The sequence below is a fragment of the Labeo rohita genome, chromosome 17, assembly GCF_022985175.1.
Source record: "Labeo rohita strain BAU-BD-2019 chromosome 17, IGBB_LRoh.1.0, whole genome shotgun sequence".
In the NCBI taxonomy this organism is placed as follows: domain Eukaryota; kingdom Metazoa; phylum Chordata; class Actinopteri; order Cypriniformes; family Cyprinidae; genus Labeo; species Labeo rohita.
In genome coordinates, this window is record NC_066885.1 from 5759261 (window position 1) to 5779361 (window position 20101).

The window sequence follows — 20101 nt, forward strand, 5'->3', positions numbered from 1 at the left end:
ATTGTGTGTGTAAGCCGCTCCGGTGGGATTGAGTAATTAGGATCCTGACATGGCATCGGCGAGCCAGCCGAGTGAATCAAAAATGAAGGCAAATGAAAGCAAATTCCTCCGAGGAGGGAGAGGAGAAGTCTGCGCGCTCGCGCCGCTAATTTTCTAGAGCTCCTAGTTAGGTTCATTTCATTCCTCCCAAATGAGCAAAAGCGCCCGAGCCCCGGCGTTTGATGCCCGCCCAATAAATGGAATGAAAAAGCGACACATCTTTCTGTTGATTTTCTTGTTTATTATCAAGGGTAGCTTTGATTGAGGAGCAGTTTACATTCATGGAATCGTCTGACCTTTCCAGAGGCATCTGCCGAGCAGGCGCCGGCGCTCGGTGGAGAATGCGAAGCCGGCGCGCTTCATAAAGTGTTGAGAAATGAGCAAAAAATCAAAGCCGTCTGTTGGAGATTTTATTGGCTCGCTCATTCATCGCCTTGTATTTTGCACAATAACTGATCTCCGTCAAACCAATGTAGCCAATTTTCTCAAGCACCGAGGAGAAATACATATTTTTTCCATCTGATTTGAAAAGCATGTACAAGTGCTTCCTAATCACTGCTGAAAACCAACACGCTCCTTTGCTGCAATGGAGCGACGCCAGTTTCGAGCGTCGCTCTTTATTGCTGCCGTATTGATTCGGCTAAATGCTTGAAGTCTGAATTAGTTTAATAGTTTCGCCACTTCTAATAGTTTATTGTTTTTTAATAGTTCTTGAAGTGGGATCAATGGCGTCGAGGTAATTGAGGTTGCTGAAATGATATCTCTTCTGATTCCTTCTCTCTGTTTGTTTTGGTGTCAGCAGGTGGAGGTCCAACAGAGCCATCGAGAGGCCCAGAAAGATGTTCTGGATCAGATGAGAGTGAAACTTAAAAGTCAGCAGTACTGCTCCAACAGCAGAAGCGTCGACTTCACACTGATGTCCAAGTCTAACAGGTACGATGGGAGATGTGTTTAGATACCTAATTTCTGGTCATATTTGAAAGCAGCATCACGTGTCCCTAGTGAAAAATAAATATACCAAAATGTATTTAAAATACATTTGTTTCATCTGCTAAATTGGAACAACTAATTTTGTACACTTTTGTGCACTTTAATTGTGTGGAAGTAGTGCTGAAGTCCAACTAAAGATATACTTAAGTATATCTGTTTGTGCTAAAGTGGAACTATTGCAAGTATGCTTTATTTATGCTTTAAATATTTTGCATAGAAAGACTGATATTATTTAAAAAACATACAATCCTCATCAATAGTGTCATTAAAACATATTTTAGGCTTAATATTAAGAAATGTGCATTGTGCACAAGTAGTACTCCAAATAAAGCTTAATTATTAGTATATCTTCACCCTCAGATTCCAGATTTTCAAATAGTTGTATCTCAGCCAAATACTGTCATATCCTAACAAACCATACATCAATGGAAAGCTTATTTATTAAAAAAAACAGTCAAAATCAGACCCTTATGAATGGTTTTGCGGTCCAGGATCACACATGTCAGTAAAGATGTAAATAGAGTTGAACCATGCTTAGTATAAAATAAATGCATTTTAAATCTATTACTTTTTATTACCAGGGGTGTCCTTCATGGAGAATGCAATCCCAGAAATCACCATGGCTAGCTTAGTGAAAAAGTAAATCCAAGTGGACAAAGTGAAAGAAATGTTGACTATTAAGACATTAAATACTGAAAAGTACCACTAATAATCACTAAAATGTACTATTACAGTATGTACGTACATTTATACTATTGCATTGTTTACCATTGTATTGAAAACATTTAAGAGCGGGTAATTTAGTCTAATGCTGTATTGAAATTTTGTATTGAATTTTGTATTGAATTGAAAATGTGCTATAAATTTAGTCAGTATTTTAGTCTGTTTTACTCAAATTTTTTTTACAAAAATTAATAACAAATGTGCAAAAAAGACCAAACTTAATAAATAATAATATTAACTTAATAAAAATACATTTATATTCATATATTTATGTTTTTACATTTTTATAAAATATTTTTATATTTTTATATTGTTTTTAATGCAAAGCGTTTATCAAATATAAAATTAAGTAATGAGTTTATATGACAAATAGACTGTTTTGTCTGAATTACACATAGTTCAAGTCTACTAACATATTTGCTGACATATGGCTTGAGACTTACTGATATAAAATTGTAATTAAACTTTATTTGGAGTACTACTTGTGCACAATGCACATGTTTTAATATTAAGCCTAAAATATGTTCTAATGTCACTTTTGATGAGGGTTGTATGATTGGTCTTTAAATGCAAAATATTTAAAGTGTACCTAAAGTAAATTTGAAATAGTTTTACTTCAGCACAATCGAATATAATTAAGTATATCTTTAGTTAGACTTCAGCACTACTTTCAGACAATTAAAGTGCATTAAGTACAAAATAAGTTTTTCCAATTTAGCAAAAACCTTTTGTGAAACAGAAAGGTTCTCCAGATGTTAAAGGTTCTTTATGGAATTATTTAGACAAAAACAGTTCTTCTATGGCATCGTGCAGCACCTTTATTTTTAGGGTGTAGGGAGTGCACGTGTTTATGTCTTGCGATGTTTTCATCAATGGTATTTTCTATTAAAGTGACAATTAATACTGTTTGGAAGTCAAGTCTTGACTTAGTTTGGATTTGTGGATTTGTTGTGTAGAACATTTCAAATCCTTCACTTAAGGGCTTCCGTGAGTATTATGATGCTGACTTAGAAAGCCAATAACTTCCTGCAGTATATTTTATATATTTAGTGCCTCGGTTCTTTTGTTTTTATAAATATCTTGCTGTTTGATCAATACTGTAGATTAGGTTTATTTTAAGGGCCTGCAGTAACCTTTCTCTAATGCTACTTAGTGGTTCCTCATGTGGTTACAGACTTGCATCATCTTTTTTTTCTTTCCTTAAATAACTAATCCTTTTATTTGGTGGTCCATTAGTTCTCTATCCTCCCCCTCTCTCTGTCCTGATCCAGTAAAGTCCTGAATGTTAACCGTAGAGTCCGGATCGGAGTCCTCGGCTTGGCTTTGAATCAAACATCGTTTTAATCCTTTTAAGCTTCTCGTCGTAATGATTTATTTTGCAGTAAAAAACCCATAATGATCCTTTGAATTTTAATGATGAGCTGCCTGCTCAAGGATTCATTGTTTTGACTCTTTGGCCCTTACCTTTGCATGGAAACATGTCTTAAGGGAGGCGCTGTCGAACTCGATGGCCTCCGGTGCCTCTCTTCGGCTCGCCGGCCTCATCAAGGGCTGACGCCCACCGCCGCGGCTCCCAGCATCCCCTCGCACCTGATAGAAACGGGACGCCTGCCATTCAGGAATCAAAAGCCCTCTCCAGGAGAGGAGAGACGAGGGGAAACACAACAGACAGCGGTGAAAAGGAGATGTTAAGTCCCCGCATTAGGCGCCAGGGATTAGCACCATAAATTAAAGAGCTCTTTCTATAAAACTGTCACTTCGTATGAGATGTGAGGGGTGTCAATACAGCCGGCCAACCTTTCCCGGTGAGGCTCAGGGTGAGCGGTGATGAATTAGACCACCTCCCCCCTCTTAGAAAGGTGGCGCGGTGCTGAGTGGGGGGCGCGTTGACGTTAAACGGATTTGAGAAGAAAGAAAGACGGAGAGGCATCCATTTCTGTCTCACAGGAGTGTCAGTGCTGCGCTGACCCCGAGGAGCCCGTTTCAAGTGGCTAACGGCTAATGCTTGTCGACAAAAACGTGTGAGAAATCCATGTGTGAGATCTGATGAACAGGTGGATGAATCTCACAAAACCTTTCAAGTAAAAAAAAAAAAAAGTATGGAAACAAATAAGAAATAATTTTTTTCTGTAAACAGGCCATAAAGTGCTTTGATGAGTTTTCTTTTCTGTGCTGACGCATTTTTAGTTTGAAATAGAATTTTAACTAGAATTAATAATGTAAATTTATAAATAATTTGGGCATGTTGAACCTTTTTTGAAATCCACTAGCTTTTAGTTTGCATTGGAGCCATGAACTATGATGTGTCACTTGTTATTTATATTCGGAGTAATTATTAAATTATTATTAGTAATATTATTATCTTTATTACTGTGGACAAACAACGTCCAAATGACATTTTGAGTTCACTTTTTAATATAGCTGTGAATTTATATATTTATATATATTTATTTATTTATTATTTTTGTTATTACTGTGAAAAACAGCATAAAGATATTTTAAAGTCACATTTTGATATAGACGTGTTTGTTTATATATATATATATATATATATATATATATTCACACACACGCACACAAATAAATAAATATATACACACAGTAATTATGAAAATCATGTTACTGACATAATAAAATTATATATTATTATTTATACTTTTTTTCATATTACAGTGGAAAAACAACAAAGATATTTTAAAGTCACATTTTGATATACGTTTATATATATATATATAGTTTTATATGTACATAAATAAATATACATACATACACACACACACACAGTATTTACAGTAAATATGAAAATAATGTTAATGACAATCAAATAATATATTATCATTATTTACATTATTACAGTAAGTAAAGTTTTCTCTCTTTCTCTCTCTCTCTCTCCCTCTCTCTCTCTATATATATAGACACATACAGGATTTACAGTAATTATGAAAATAATGTTAATGACATAATCAAATAATATATTATCATTTACATTATTACAGTGGAAAAACAAAGTAAAGTTTTCTCTCTCTCTCTCTCTCTATATATACAGACACACACACAGGATTTACAGTAATTATGAAAATAATGTTACTGACATATAATAAAAATTATGTATTTATTAGTTATTTAATGAAAAAATATAAAAAGTTATATATTTATTATTTGAATTATATCTAATTGCTCTTTTGAGATAAGTCAACCAATTTAACCATTTTCAAAAAACATGTTTTTTCATGTGCGTTTCACATACAGATAATCTCAATGCAACTGCATTTGGTTTATTTTGATATTTATTTAGCTAACTAACACAATAAAAACATGATAACATAATAAAAAACAAGATTTTTGAAAAAATAAAAAAAGAAAAAGGGTTAGGGTTAATTTCTACATTATATAATTTTTCTTATGATTTTTGGAGGGTGACACTTTTTTTGTGAGATTCACCCAAATGCAGGCATCAATCTTCAGAAGAGTTCATGTTTTAGAGGAAAGCATGTACAATTGTTCTGCTCACGAACCAAAGCGAGCAGGAGAAAATGATGCTGACAGAACAATATCCCATGATGCACGTTTGCTAAATGGATCTTACATTTTTTTCTCCTACTTGTTTTTCGTTATTCGTTTGTTAATGTTGTTTGGATGCCCCGAGAGCTTGTTTTACAAGCATTTAGATTTATGTTAGTGAGGGGGAAAAAAGAGAGTACGAAAAACAATACGGTATGCAAGAATACAGAAAGATGCTGTTTAACTCACAAACAGCATATTGAGTTTTAATATCAGTCGAAGAACGCAGCGCCTGAGGGAGTCTTCACACTTCCGCCGCACACGTCTGACTGTTTCTAATTTGCTGTCTTTGCCGTTTTGTTCTGATCAATGTCTTGCGTACAAACACGGCTCAAATTTTCACGTACTCCCCAATGTCGTTTTGTTTAATCAGCGCCTGCTTGGAAATGCTAATTCGCAGCTCTATCCTTGTTGAAATTTCATACGTGCTAGCATTCGATAGTGCATTCCTGTTTCCTTTGTGTCTGTGCTGAATTGAAATAAAAAGGAAATGTTGATTTTTCTCTCGCACCCTTTTTTTGATCGTTATTTGTGTAATCTCATTCATAGTTTTTCTTCTTCAGGGACAACAGGACAGCTTGAAAATGGTGCTAGTTTGACATGACTGTCAAAGCGCTCAAAAGCAGTGCAGATTCCAAACAATTTTCCCACTAATGTTTCTAAACATGCGGCCCTCCTGCTGAGACGCAAATCTAAGCAAAGCTCAGACGCTAATATGTTTGTTTGTGCGCGCTTGGTGACGCTCTGTTATGAGTGTGTGGCTATAGTGTAAACGTATGCACATACAATCATCCCAGTGCTGTTAAAAAATATTTAATGCGCTTCGCCGTCGAGCTGATGGCGGCGTTGAGCAAGAGGGAGGTGAAGTCATGTTTAATTAAGACGTTCTGCCTCACGAGCCGTCACTCAGAGCGCAGGTTAAAGATCCCTCGTGCTCCCCTACTCTTTTCACACTTCACATACCCACGACGCACTGCGCCTCGGTGCACTACCCGCTAACGGGCTAGTGTAATTACCTCCGCTTGTCAAATATTCACTCGGTAAAATATGTCCGTACACTGTCTCTCCAGACCTCACCTGAGCTGGAGAAGCTGTGAACTTCTTTCTGCCTGTCTCATTTTTCTTCCTTTCATCCAGCCTATCAGAGTTTGAGGCGGAGTACCAGGAGCTCTGGGATTGGCTGATGGACATGGAATCTATAGTGACGGACAGCCATGATCTGATGATGTCAGAGGAACAGCAGCATCACCTGTATAAGGTAAATGTGCATTTCAAGTTGCTAAATACAGTTGACTTTGACTTGATTTATACACTGTAAAAAAAAAATCCGCTGGCAATGTTTTTGGTTTTACCGTTTTAACTTGGATTTCACATTTAAATACCGTAATTTCATTAACTGATAAGAAGTTAATATACCAACTTATTGAAGTACTGAAATCTGTTTTGTACCTTTGTAATACACTGATAACCACCAAAAGCAGGTGGTGATGAGAAAGTCACATGATGAACCAAAGCCTTTCACAAGCAGTTTTTAAATATTAACATATACAGAAGGTGCAGAGTGTGATTCATACAAACACTAAACACCATCATGGTAACACACATGAAACTGAAGTAATGCAATAAACATTCATTTAACAACATTAGATGTAACACACTACCCTAACGTACAAAACTGATAAGAAAAAAATAAGAAGAAACATTATTTCAACAAAAAAACATCAAATTTGAAATGTAACTCAGGGAATTCTGGGAATATTTATTCACCGTAAATTATACATTCTTTTTCACTTCCAAAAAACGGTATACTACTGTAAAATTAAATGCAATGTCCAGTATGTTTTTTCACCGTAAATAGTAGGGGAACTTACCGTTAACCATTTAACAGTTTTTTACTGTAGCATTTTTGCAGTCTTTTACTGTTAAATTCACTATAATTTTTTCAAGTGTATGTGCTAGCATATTTTTGACCCTGGACCACAAAACCAGTTATAAGGATTAATTATCAAATAAATTGTCACTGAATAAATAAGCTTTCTATTGATGTATGGGTTGTTAGGATAGGACAATATTTGGCCGACAACTGTTTGAAAATCTGGAATCTGAGGGTGCAGAAAAATCTAAACATTGAGAAAATAACCTTTAAAATTGTGCAAATAAAGTTCTTAGCAATGCATATTCATGATCTTTACTTAATATCCTAATGATTTTTGCCTTAAAAGAAAAATTGATCATTTTGACCCATACAATGTATTTTTTGCTATTGCTACAAATATACCCGTGCTACTTAAGACTGGTTTTGTGGTCCAGAGTCACATTTGGTTTGGGATAGACACACACAACACCAAGCTGATAACAAAAAATATAGAATACAGGAATATTTTTATTTCAAAATTCATTACAGACCTACAAGACTGACTTTATTCCATGAATTGTAATAGGGCTTTCAAGCTCTAAAAATGACAAATGGCACATTAAAAATATGATAAAATGATTGTAAATACAAAAAAAATAATTTTTACAAGAAAATACCATTTCAATTTCATGTTTAATTTAGTGTTACATTTCTTTCATATATTTGTGACATTTCAGAGTGAAAACGGTTTCTACACCATTTTTTTCAGTGTTGTATGTAGTCCGTAAAAGCAAGGATTGAAAAGTCTTCTGATTGCTTTATGTTAGACACAGATATTTTTTTTTTTTTTACAGTGCAGTCTTTGATTATTTGATTTAGTTTCTTATAGCCAATTGCAATGGTTTTTGTAATTTTGAATATGGGGAAACACAAATGTACTTCTTATATGTGTTTTAAAAGTAATGCATTACAGTATTGCGTTACTCCTAGATGGGAAGGTTACTTAGAAAATGTAATAGGTTACGGATTACCCTATTTAAAATGTAACCATTTCAATTACTTTATTAAAGTACTGATTTCTTTTGATTACCTTTTGATTACTTTTCTAAATCTGTAACAATTTTTTCTACATTTTTTTCTAAACTGTTAATCATTTTGATATAAAATATATATATTAGAGCAGTCAATGCAATTTTGGAAAGAAATCAATAAAATCTGTATGTGTGTGATAATATTCAGTATTCAGTAAAAGTAGCTAATTGGATTACTTAGTTACTTTTTATGGAAAGTAATGCATTATTTTGAGGGCTAGGCATGCTTATTTGTTTTTTTTAATAATCTCAACATGGGGACAGGAGAGGTGTCAGTGAATAAATGGGAAAACAAAGAATTTTGCATAATACGTTACTTTACAGGTAATCTGATTACATAACTTGTGTTACTTGTATTGCGTTACCCCAACACTGCTGCTTATGGTAGTTTTTTAATGTTAGTTTTTTTCCAAGCTTCATTTTACTTTATGAGTAAGATTAAACGTTCAGACAGAACTTTCATTTTTGGGTGAACTGTTACTAATTTTGGTGGAAATGGAAAGTGGGATGTGGTGTGCCAGTGGTTAAACAACCGGGCTGGTAATCCAAAGGTTGTAGGTTCGAACCCCAGAAATGGCAATTCATGATCTTACCACAAACAAAACACCTTAAAATTATATAAAAAATATGATGTAGTACAAGTTTTAAGATCTTAAAATAATCTTAGTTTTATGCTTGCATTCAATCCAGTGGTTTCATCAAGACATGTTGAATCATTCATAAATTTCAGTATAGTTGTATACTCTAGTTTCTGAATATAGGAACAAGCACAAATTGGACTATTTTGAAACTATTTTATTTTATTTTATTTTATTTTTTTTATTTTTTGGACCACAGTTGTATTCTCCATTATAAGAAAAATCATGTCAAATAATTTTTTTTAAATTTGTGTTTAACAGTAGAAAGATAATCGTACGGGTTTGGTGAGTACTGTAAACATGACATGTCAGGCAGTTTTTAGTCATTACTCTTCCCACCATTAAATCTCACTGGTCCAAAAATCCTGCTCTGCATATCAAACATAAAAAATGTTCTGATTGGCTGAGATTGTTCACATTTTTTGCCATTCAATGTGGACAGAGTGCTTCTTCCTGTTCACTTTGCTCCAGGGAGACTGCCCCTGATGTACTGTTAGTCACTTTAAATAAGAAACTGTCTGCTAAATCATGTAGAATTTTAATTTTTTCTTTCTTATCTTAAACTGGAAGCATATAATGCAGAATGTTAAATTATAGATTTATCAGTAATATTTCAAATGAGCCTTGACTTTTGATTCTCTTAAACCAATTTAGCAAAACCGCGGCTGAATATTACAATACTGCGAGTCGGCGATTAGATTGTCTTCCATTTCAATCTCTGTCACACGTTCTGCAGCCAGACTCACTTTGTCACTTTAACACATTTCAGTAAAAGTTCATTTCGGAGAAACGCGAGAGGGAAAGTGAAAGAGTGCAAAGCGGAGATAGTACCTCGCCCTGTTTACAGTCCATGAATTTTTATTAGTCCCAGATAAAGTGGCCTGTATTGTGTTAGGTCAATATGTTTGTTCATGATTAAAACAAACTGATTTTGCTCCTCCGTATTGATTGCGTGCCCACCTGCCCTAATAAATATGTACTGGGCCTCCATGTTGGTTATCAGCTTTTTCGTGGGGTTCTCCTGTGACGCGTTATCAGGTCTCTATGTGGGATTGATTGGGAGAGAGGTCTACACGTGTAGACCGAGCCGGGGCCAGGACGGCGTGCTGTTTCCCCATGCTGGGGGAGTTTATCGTAAAAAAGAGGGGGAGGCAGAAAGCCAGACTCGCCGCGAGGCAGGGACCGTAAATCAGCCTCATTTAGGCTTCCTTTACCGGACTGATTCCGACACTTGTCATCCTCCGATTGCTCCGAGCATATGGCATATTTCAAAGAGCAGATTGTGAATCATAAAGAAATGAAATTAATAACCACCCCCCCAGCCTCGGACTGGAAACAACCCCTAATGACGAGAGAAATAACGGCACGCCGGCGGCCCCCTTCTTCCTCTTCCTCCTCCCCCTCCCTCTCCCCTCGAAACCTGCGGAGGTCGTGTTCAAGGTCAGAACTAATCTTCCCGCTCATCGGGCGCACTGACCCCGCCATTAGTCATATCTTACAGTAAGAGAGAACTGAGGAAAGATCAGCCTGTTTTCTGCTCGCTCTTAGTGTAGTGTAGTGTTTTTGCTGTATGCAGTGTGTAGTTTCTGTATACATAAAATGTGCATGACCTGACACATGTATAAAAATGTGCAGTATACACTCAAATCACACTGCATGGAAAACTGTATCCCACAATTCAATACAATTGACTTGACCTTCGATTTTCAGTCTGATAAATGGGTTAAATCTTTGATATCACACTATTTGTTCAATCTGAGAGAACTAAGTTAAGATGTTTTATATTGCTAGCATGCAATATGCAATTTGTGAGTAAAAAAAATGTATGTATGTGTATATATATATATATATATATATATCATAATATAATGTATCAATTAACATTATAAATATATTTTATTTATAAACACATAACTATATAATATTATTTATTAATTAATTTATTATGCAAATTATATAAAAAATTATTAAGAAATTTACCCACTTTACCTTATGGAGTCTAAAGTGTCACAGGTAAATCATATATATACATATATATATATATATATATATATATATATATATATATATATATATTTATTTATTTATTCACACACACACTCACATATATAGTTACCTGTATGTATTTATAAAAATATATATTTGTTAATTAATACATTATATTATGTTATTTTTGGGAAGATACACTTCCAGTCGAAAGTTTTTGCACAGTAAGGTTTTTAATGTTTTTAAAGAAGTCTCTTCTGCTCACCAAGCCTACATTTATTTGATCCGAAGTACATCAAAAACAGTAAAATTTTAAAATATTTTTTTACTATTTAAAATAACTGTTTTCTATTTGAATATATTTTAAAATGTAATTTTTCCTGTGATTTCAAAGCTGAATTTTTTTGCATCATTACTTTAGTCTTCAGTGTCACATGATCCTTCTGAAACCATTCTAATATTCTGATTTGCTGCTCAAAAACATTTGTTATTACTATTATTATGTTAAAAACAGCTGAGTAGATTTTTTTCAGGTTTCTTTGAAAAGAAATTTCAGAAGAACAGAATTTTTTCTGAAACAGAAATCATTTGTAACATCATAAATGTTTTTATCATCACTTTTGATCAAATTAAAGCATCCTTGCTAAATAAAAGTATAAATTTATATTTTCTTTCCAAAAAAATAAAAAATAAAAAAATTACACTGACTCCAAGCTATTGAATGGTATATTGTGTAATGTTACAAAAGCTTTATATTTCAGATAAATGATGCTGAAATTTTAGCTTTAATCACAGGAATAAATTACATTTTACAGTATATTCAAATTGAAAGCAGTTATTTTAAATAGTATAAATATTTCACAATACACACACAAAAAAATGCTAAACTTATTCACAAATACTTGAAATGGCAAGTAACATATTGAATTAAACATTAAATGAAGTAGAAAAATTGAAATAATGTTTCCTTCTAAAATGTGCACCAATAACATTTTACTGTTATATATTTCTTTTAACAATATAGCATTTTATATTAAAAAAAACTGTTTAGTACGTTAAAATAATTAAAATAATTTTTTAAGTGTTTATAGCACACTTTGCAGTATGCTCATTTTATTTAGAACACAGCCAACCCTCTTTTTTGACTAGTTGATAAAAATAAACAATAAACGTATAATAAAAATCCAGATTAACTTATGAATTGATGGCAATCAGTAATTTAAACATGCAGCATAATTAGTCATTTGGAAACAGCGTCACATTCTGATGTTTGAAATGTTTTTGCATGTTGTTTACATAGTAGTAGGTCATATATTTCTCTTGCTCAGTATGCAGTAAGTAACACACTAGTATTCGTGTCTGTACATAACCTTCCAAATGCAACTCGACTGACCATTTATCTCCGAGATCGCCAAGTGTCACAAGAAATCAAAGTTTGACCAGAATATGCTCCACATTGTCCGTTCCTTTCATAAAACAACCACTGACGTGTTTCTAGCACTTTCAGCCAATTAACCTGTAGTTTCTCATCTTTTGTTTGCCGCATGTCAGGCATCAATCAGACGTTAGCTTGTTAACCGCTGCTGCGCTGGAAGCTTCGGTGTGTGTATACAGCACCTTTAGCGCACACTGACATGCTGAATAGATCTTAGTCTAATCTAACACGCTCTAATGCGCTCTCTGATCAAAGCTGGGCTCAGCCAAACCTTTCCATGTTCTCTTGTGCTGCTGCTGCCCTGCAGATGTACTCCTTTCTCACTAGTTTGTTCATTCAAGAGAACCTTTGAGTACGGAGGTTTATGAGGCATTGTTATCTGTCTTTATGCATGTGAAATCAAAAGATCTGATCATCTCGCTTTTCCCAGATGCAGCCTTAAAAGGTTTTTCTCGCATGAACCGTTTGTTCAAAGCTGTAGGATCTGCCAGAACATGTAAAATGCAACTTAATTTGCTCTTATGATTCTCAACTCTTTTAGTTTTAATGGCTCATGTAGTGTTTCTTCAAGTCTTCAAGTGGTTTATCAGACTTAAGATTCCATAAGGGTAAGTTGGTGAATCTCAAGTAAATTTGTATCATTATTTATTTAATATATCAAATTTAATTATTTAATATATACAAATAATATATTAAATATTATTTATTTATGCATTTTTTTATTTTAATTTAATTTAATTTAAAATGTAAAAATCCATCAGTTTGAAATTATTTTATTTTATTAACATTATTATTTTTATTATTTATTTGTGTTTTCAGTAATGGCAAACAGAAATTCATTGCAACCGATCATAATATGCCAAATTTAAATATGTAGAAATGTGAATGAGATTTGAGAAATATGGGAAAGTTAGAGATTTCCAGTAAAAAAAAAAAAAAAAAAAAAAAATTGCATTTTTACAACTTTGCCTTTTTGCAACTTGTATGGAAGAAAGCAGCATGAACATTCTGCTAGATAACAAAAACTTGTATTTTATTTTATTTTATTAATTCATTCCAAAAATCTATCAGTGCATTTAAATTATTTTATTTTATTATTCATATTATTATTATTATAATTTAAGTAATATAAGTCATAAGAATTTCAGTAATATATATAATATATACAAATAATATAGAAAATATTATTTATTTATTTATGAATTTATATATTTATTAGATTTTTTTTAATGTATTTTTTTAAGTCTTTTTTTTTAAATTTTGGATTTATTATAAATGTATAATATTTTAAAAAAATTATTGAAGCTTTATTTTTGGACCATAAAAAATCTATATCTAAAATGTATATACATTTACTTTTCTTATTCTTTTCTGATCCAAACATGTTCTTGACAGGTTTTTGTGCAATTCACCCAAACGCAGGTGGGTTTCTGTTGTTGGCAAGGTCAGGAATTCTCCTCGATTTATATTGTTCCTTTGTGATAAAGCGCAGGGATGTTTGTCGATGTGTTGCTCTGTGTCAGGAGTGTGAAGGCAGTAGAGCAGGCGTTTGTGTGTGTATGTGTGTGTGTGTGGAGCGACAGAGGCTGTGTGTAAGTGTGACACATTGCTGCTTTATAGAGCCGGAGCAGGTGGTATTTAATGGGAATCACAACATCACAGCGCCTTCTCCTGTGTGTGTGTGTGTGTGTGTGTCTCTCCCACATCCCTCCCTCTCTCGCTTTCCCTCTTTCTCCTTTGTCTCTCTCTCTGTCTTTAATTTTCTCTCTCACACACTCCAGAGCTCTGTTCCAAAACCTAGTGAGCTGCTTTCCTGTATATACTGTCTACATAGTCAGCTGCCTTCCAAGACATGATTTACTTCAATGGTTCCCAACCAGTTTGCTTCAGGACTCTGATTTTATATTGGGCCCAAGTGGCCACCAAAACAGTACTGAGATTGTTTATTGAAAAAGAAAAAAAAGTCCTTAAAATCAAATCAGTGTTATTTTAGTACAATTTATTGTGACCCTGGACCACAAAACTAGTCATAAGAGTCAATTTTTTGAGATTGAGATTTGTACATCATCTGAAAGCTGAATAAATAAGCTTCCCATTGATGTATGGTTTGCTAGGACAATATTTGGCTGAGATACAAGTATTTGAAATTGATTTTGGAATCAAAATACTGAGAAAATCGCCATTAAAGTTGTCCAAATTGAAGTTCTTAGCAATGCATATTACTAATCAAAAAGTTTCTATATATTTACAGTAGGAAATTTACAAAATATCTTCATGGAACATAATCTTTACTTAATATCCTAATGATTGTTAGGATATTAAGTAAAGCATAAAAGAAAAATCGATAATTTTGACCCATACAATGTATTTTTGGCTTCTGCTACAAATATACCTGTGCTACTTAGACTGGTTTTGTGTTCCACATATTTGCTTTTATTTTTATATTTTTATTTTTTGTTTTGTTTTGTTTTGTTTTGTTTTGTGTTTTGTTTTGTGTTTTGTGTTTTGTGTTTTGTTTTTGTTTTTGTTTTGTTTTGTTTTGTTTTGTTTTGTTTTGTTTTGTTTTATTTTATTTTATTTCATTTTATTCATCCAGACAGATAAATCCGCTAATATTTGACCAGTTCAAGATTATTGGTTTAAAAAAAAAACGTTTTTGCATTAATTTTTTTCTGTGAATGTCAATATCAAGCAAATTTAAATATAGATACAATTTAAATATGCAATAAAATATAATAAAAATTATGTACATTATGTTGGCCACCTTGTTCTCTAAATGTTGGTATTTTATTTTATTTTATTCATCCAGACAGATTAATCCGCTAATATTTGACCAGTTCAAGATTATTGGTATCAAAAATAAACAGTTTTTGCATTCATTTTTTTCAGTGAATGTCAATATCAAGCAAATTTAAATACAGATAGAATTTAAAAATGCAATAAAATTGAATCAAAATTATGTATATTATGTTCTCTAAATTTTGTTTTTTATATTATTTTATTTTATTCTATTCAGCTTTATTTCAGTTACAAAAATTATGTTTTGGCTAGCAATAACAACACTAAATGAAATACTAAAATGTATTAATATCTAAATGAACTGCATTGGGAAATTGACATTTATGTACTTAATTCCAATAGAGTTTGACATTAGCATGTTTCTGTGCTAATTATGTTATACTTTATTCTTTAAATAACTAAAATGAGTAAAGATAATTCAATTATGCTTTTTGGAGTAGCCTTTATAATGGCAGTGCACCAGTGGTTTCTTACAAATGCTGTCTTGGTAGGAAGCTCAATAGTTTTTGAAACACAGCTCAGCTCCCACACAAATACACTAAAGAAATAACAATTTCCCCAGCGTTATGACTATTTCCGAAGACCCCAACATTGCCGGTATGTGCTGAATATGGTGGCGATACTGTTGGGCGCACCTGCATGCGTCATTACCCACAGACGTACACATACAGCATTTTCACACTGCACTATATAGACACGCAGTAGCCTCAGTAAGTATGTGCTAATGTAGGTAATCACTAATGGACATTTGCTAAATTTGATTGCATTGTGCTTGTTTATCTTGTACTCTTGCATTTCAGCTGTGCTCTGGTTTCTGTTGTTGGCCGGTATGTTTTTTTTTTATTTATAGGGTAAATAAATCGCCCTCCTCTTTCTCTCTCTGATAGATGAATAGCTTCTGAATAGATTCATATGATTTTAGTGTAACATGTTTTAAATTTAAAACAGATTAAAAAACAGTTTATATTGTAGTAATATTTCACAATATACTGTTTTACTGTACTGTAAAATAAATTCAGTCTTAGTGATTCCAGATGTTTGATTGGTAGTTTTTAATAGGTAAAAACAATACATGCAACAGTTTGCACAGCTTTGGCAAGTGAAAAAGTGACTGTTTATTGAGAGGGAAAAATCACAGGCTTGAGAGAGAGACAGAGAGAAAGGGCTCAAGCTGGGAAAGAGTGAGAGAGAGAGCGCTTGAGATGTTGGCAGACAGCTAGTATATTTGAGCAGGAGTTTAGCTGGAGATGAGAGGTGTCATTGATGTTTAGTTATCAGTGTATTGATAACTCAGAGATGGCTGACCCAGCACACGCTTCACTAGCTCACACTGATCTCCTCTCACCTTCTCATCCAATATCCATCACTCTCACATCCAGCCAGACCCTGTGTGTGTGTGTGTGTGTGTGTGTGTGTGTTAGTGCCAGGATCTCAACACAAAGGGCCTACTGTTGAAGCTCTCTTTCTCCCTCTCTCTGCCCTTTTTTCTTTCACACTCTACAACCTTTCTTTTTTCTTTCTCTTAATTTTCCTTCTTTCCTTTCTTTATTTAATTTTTTTCTTTCTTTGTCCTATATTCCTTCCTTTTATTCTTTCATTTGGTCTTTTGTCTCTTTCCTTCTTTCTTTTCTTGTTTCTTACCATTCTTCCTTTTTCCTTTGTTTTCATCTCATCACATTTTCATTTTTAGGCAGTGTTCACTTTCTGTCCTTCCTTCCTTCCCTTCCCTTGTTTATTTTGTTCCAATTATTTCCTTCCTTCCTTCCTTCCTTTTCTTTTTATCCTATTCCCATCACTTCCTTCCTTCTTTCTTTCTTTTCTTTCTTTCTTTCTTTCTTCTTTCTTTTTCTTTCTTTCTTTCTTTCTTTCCTTCCTTTTTCTTCCTCTTTCTTCTTTTTATCCTACTCCTATCATTTCCTTCCTTCCTTCCTTCCTTCCTTCAATCCTCTTGTTCTTTCCTATTTCCTATTCCTTCCTTCCTTCCTTCCTTTTTATCCTTTTCCTTTCTTTCTTTCTTTCTTTCTTTCTTTCTTTCTTTCTTTCTTTCTTTCTTTTTTTTTCTTTTTCCTTCCTTCCTTTCTTCCTTCCGACCTTCCTTTCTCTTTTTCCCACTTTTTATCCTGTTCCCATCACCTTCCTTCCTTTCTTCCTTCCCTTTTCTTCCTCTTTTTTCTTTTTATCCTGCTCCCATCACATCCTTCCTTCATTCTTTCCTCTTGTTCTTTCCTATTTCCTGTTCCTTCCTCTTTTTATCCTTTTCCCTTCCTTCCTCCTTCTCTCCTTTATTTTTCTTTCTTTCTTTCTCTTTTTCTTTTTATCCTGCTCCCATCACTTCCTTCCTTCCTCTTTTTCTTTCCTATTTCCTATTCCTTCTACTTTTTATCATTTTCCCTTCCTTCCTTCTTTCCTTCCTTCCTTTTTCTTTCTTTTTATTTGTTTCTTTGTTTCTTTCTTTCTTTCTTTCTTTCTTTCTTTCTTTCTTTCTTTCTTTCTTTCCTTCTTTCCTTCTTTCCTTCCTTCCTTCCCTTTCTCTTTTTTCTTTTTGTCCTTCTCCCATCACTTCCTTCCTTCCTCTTGTTCTTTCCTATTCCTTCCTCTTTTTATCCCTTTCCCTTCCTTCCTTCCTTCCTTATTTCCTTTCGACCTTCCTTTCTCTTTTTCCCCCCTTTATCCTTTTCCCATTACCTCCCTCCCTTCCTTCCTTCCTTCCTTCCTTCCCTTCTTCTTACCTTCTTTCCTTCCCGTTTCTCTTTTTCTTTTTATCCTGCTCCCATCACTTCCTTCCTTCCTCTTGTTCTTTCCTATTTCCTTCTACTTTTTATCCTTTTCCCTTCCTTCCTTCCTTCCTTCCTTCCTTCCTTCTTTTTCTTACTTTTTCTTTCTTTCTTTCTTTCTTTCTTTCTTTCTTTCTTTCTTTCTTTCTTTCTTTCTTTCTTTCCTTCTTTCCTTCCTTCCATCTTTCCTTCCTTCCTTCCCTTTCTCTTTTTTCTTTTTATCCTTCTCCCATCACTTCATTCCTTCCTTCCTCTTGTTCTTTCCTATTCCTTCCTCTTTTTATCCCTTTCCCTTCCTTCCTTCCTTCCTTCCTTCCCTCCTTCTTTCTTTCTTTCTTTCTTACCTTTCTTTCCTTCCTTCCTTCCTTCCTTCCTTCCTTCCTTTCTTCCTCCCTTCCTTATTTCCTTCGACCTTCCTTTCTTTTTCTTCCCCCCTTTTATCCTTTTCCCATTACCTCCCTTCCTTCCTTCCTTCCTTCCTTCCCTCCCTTCTTCTTACCTTCTTTCCTTCCCATTTCTTTCTCTTTTTTCTTTTTATCCTGCTTCCATCACTTCCTTCCTTCTTTCCTTCCTTCCTTCCTCTTGTTCTTTCCTATTTCCTATTCCTTCCTTTCACTTTTTATCCTTTTCCCTTTCCTTTCCTCTTTCTTTCTTTCTTTCTTTCTTTCTTTCTTTCTTTCTTTCTTTCTTTCTTTCTTTCTTTCCTTCCTTCCTTCCTTCCTCTTTTTCTTTCCTATGTACTATTCCTTTCTTACCCTTATTTTTTATTTTATCCATTTTCCTGGCTTCCTTCCTCCCACCCTCTTTTTCTCCCTTTTTTCTTTTTATCCTGTTCCCATCACTCCCTCCCTCTCTTCTTTCATTTCTTCCTTCCTTCCTCTTTTTCTTTCCTATTTACTATTCCTTTCTTCCTCTTATTTCTTCCTTTTTATCCTTTTCCTCCCTTTTTACTGTTCCTTCCTTCCTCCTATTTTTTTCTTTTTATCATTTTCCTTTCTTCCTTCCATCCTCTTATTTTTCCTTCTTTTATCTGCTTTCCTTGTTCTTTTCTTTTCTCCTACATCCGTCATCAGTCTTTCCTTTTTTCTTTGTCCTGATTTCTCTTTCTTCCCTTTTCCTTGTTCCTTTTTGTTTTCTTGCCTTGTTCTTTTTTTCTTACCACCTAATTTTTCATTCCTTCATATTTATTCTTTTTCAGTATTCTCTTCCATTTTCTGTTCCTTCCTCATTCTTTTTCATTCTTTCTCTGTTTTATCTAATTCTGTTACATGTTTCCTTCCTTCCATCCTTCCTCTTATTCTTTCTTTTCTTTCTTTCTTTCTTTCTTTCTTTCTTTCTTTCTTCTCTCTTTCTCTCCCCATGTGTGCATGTGTCTATGTAGCAGATGGCTGCTCGTGATGCGAACGAGCATTAAAAAAGCGAGACATTCCACAGGGGAGAGACGCAACAAGCCTGCTAGTTGTTGGATGCAGACTCTGAGATCAAGTTCTGCCCCTGGTCAAAGAGCTGTTTGGAGATCAGTGCTGGCTGTCACAACCCAAAGTCCGCCTGAGCGCCCCTCCCTCCCCGACAATCAACATTAGGCTAGAATAAAGCCTGCCGCTCCCTCTTCCGTATCTATTAGAGCGACTCGTTCTGACCAGATTTATGCGCAACATGACGACGCGATGCGGAGCCGCAAGACGCCTGTGAAAAGGGAAATGCGGTTTGTCAGGAGAGACAGCCATACAGTCCTCACACCCCATGAATAATTGAAAGGAGGGATAGAGGAGAAGGAAGAGACACCTGGAGAAAGAAAGAGAGAGAAACGGAGGGATGACAGGAGGTGTAGGAACAGCTGAAGAGACACATCAGAGAGACAGCGAGCGAGGGGGATATAGACAGGGACAGACAGGGAAAAAGAGAATGAGAGAGGAGGACAGACACTACACGAGCTGTCTGAAGGAGCCCGTTTCTCCAGCATGACTTTACCAGGGTTGTGTAATAAATAATGTGCCAGTCCTGTGGCTCTCACCCTTTACAAGGTCTCAGATAAAGGCTGTACTGTATTTGTTTGTGTTTTTCTCTGATATCTGAAATGAGTGAAAGATACCAGTTAATGGAGCGCCCGGTGATCTATTATTCTTTAAAAATACTGGCTGAAATGACTAAAACTCTTGCTCTCAAAGTCAAGCAGGCTTCTCCATGTTTAAAACTGGTGAGCTGTTGGA

General features: G+C 34.3%; 1 protein-coding gene across 3 annotated transcripts in view; it reads left to right on the forward strand.

Moving 5' to 3' along the window:
• akap6 (A kinase (PRKA) anchor protein 6) overlaps nt 1-20101 on the forward strand; it is a 171999-nt gene that overhangs the window by 96606 nt on the left and 55292 nt on the right. For 2 of the 3 annotated variants that reach the window (XM_051133587.1, XM_051133585.1), the window contains exons 8-9: nt 839-972; nt 6451-6571. In XM_051133587.1, coding sequence (XP_050989544.1) covers nt 839-972; nt 6451-6571 — 255 coding nt within the window. The remainder of the gene's footprint in view (nt 1-838; nt 973-6450; nt 6572-20101) is intronic. The other variant, XM_051133586.1, reaches the window with a different exon arrangement.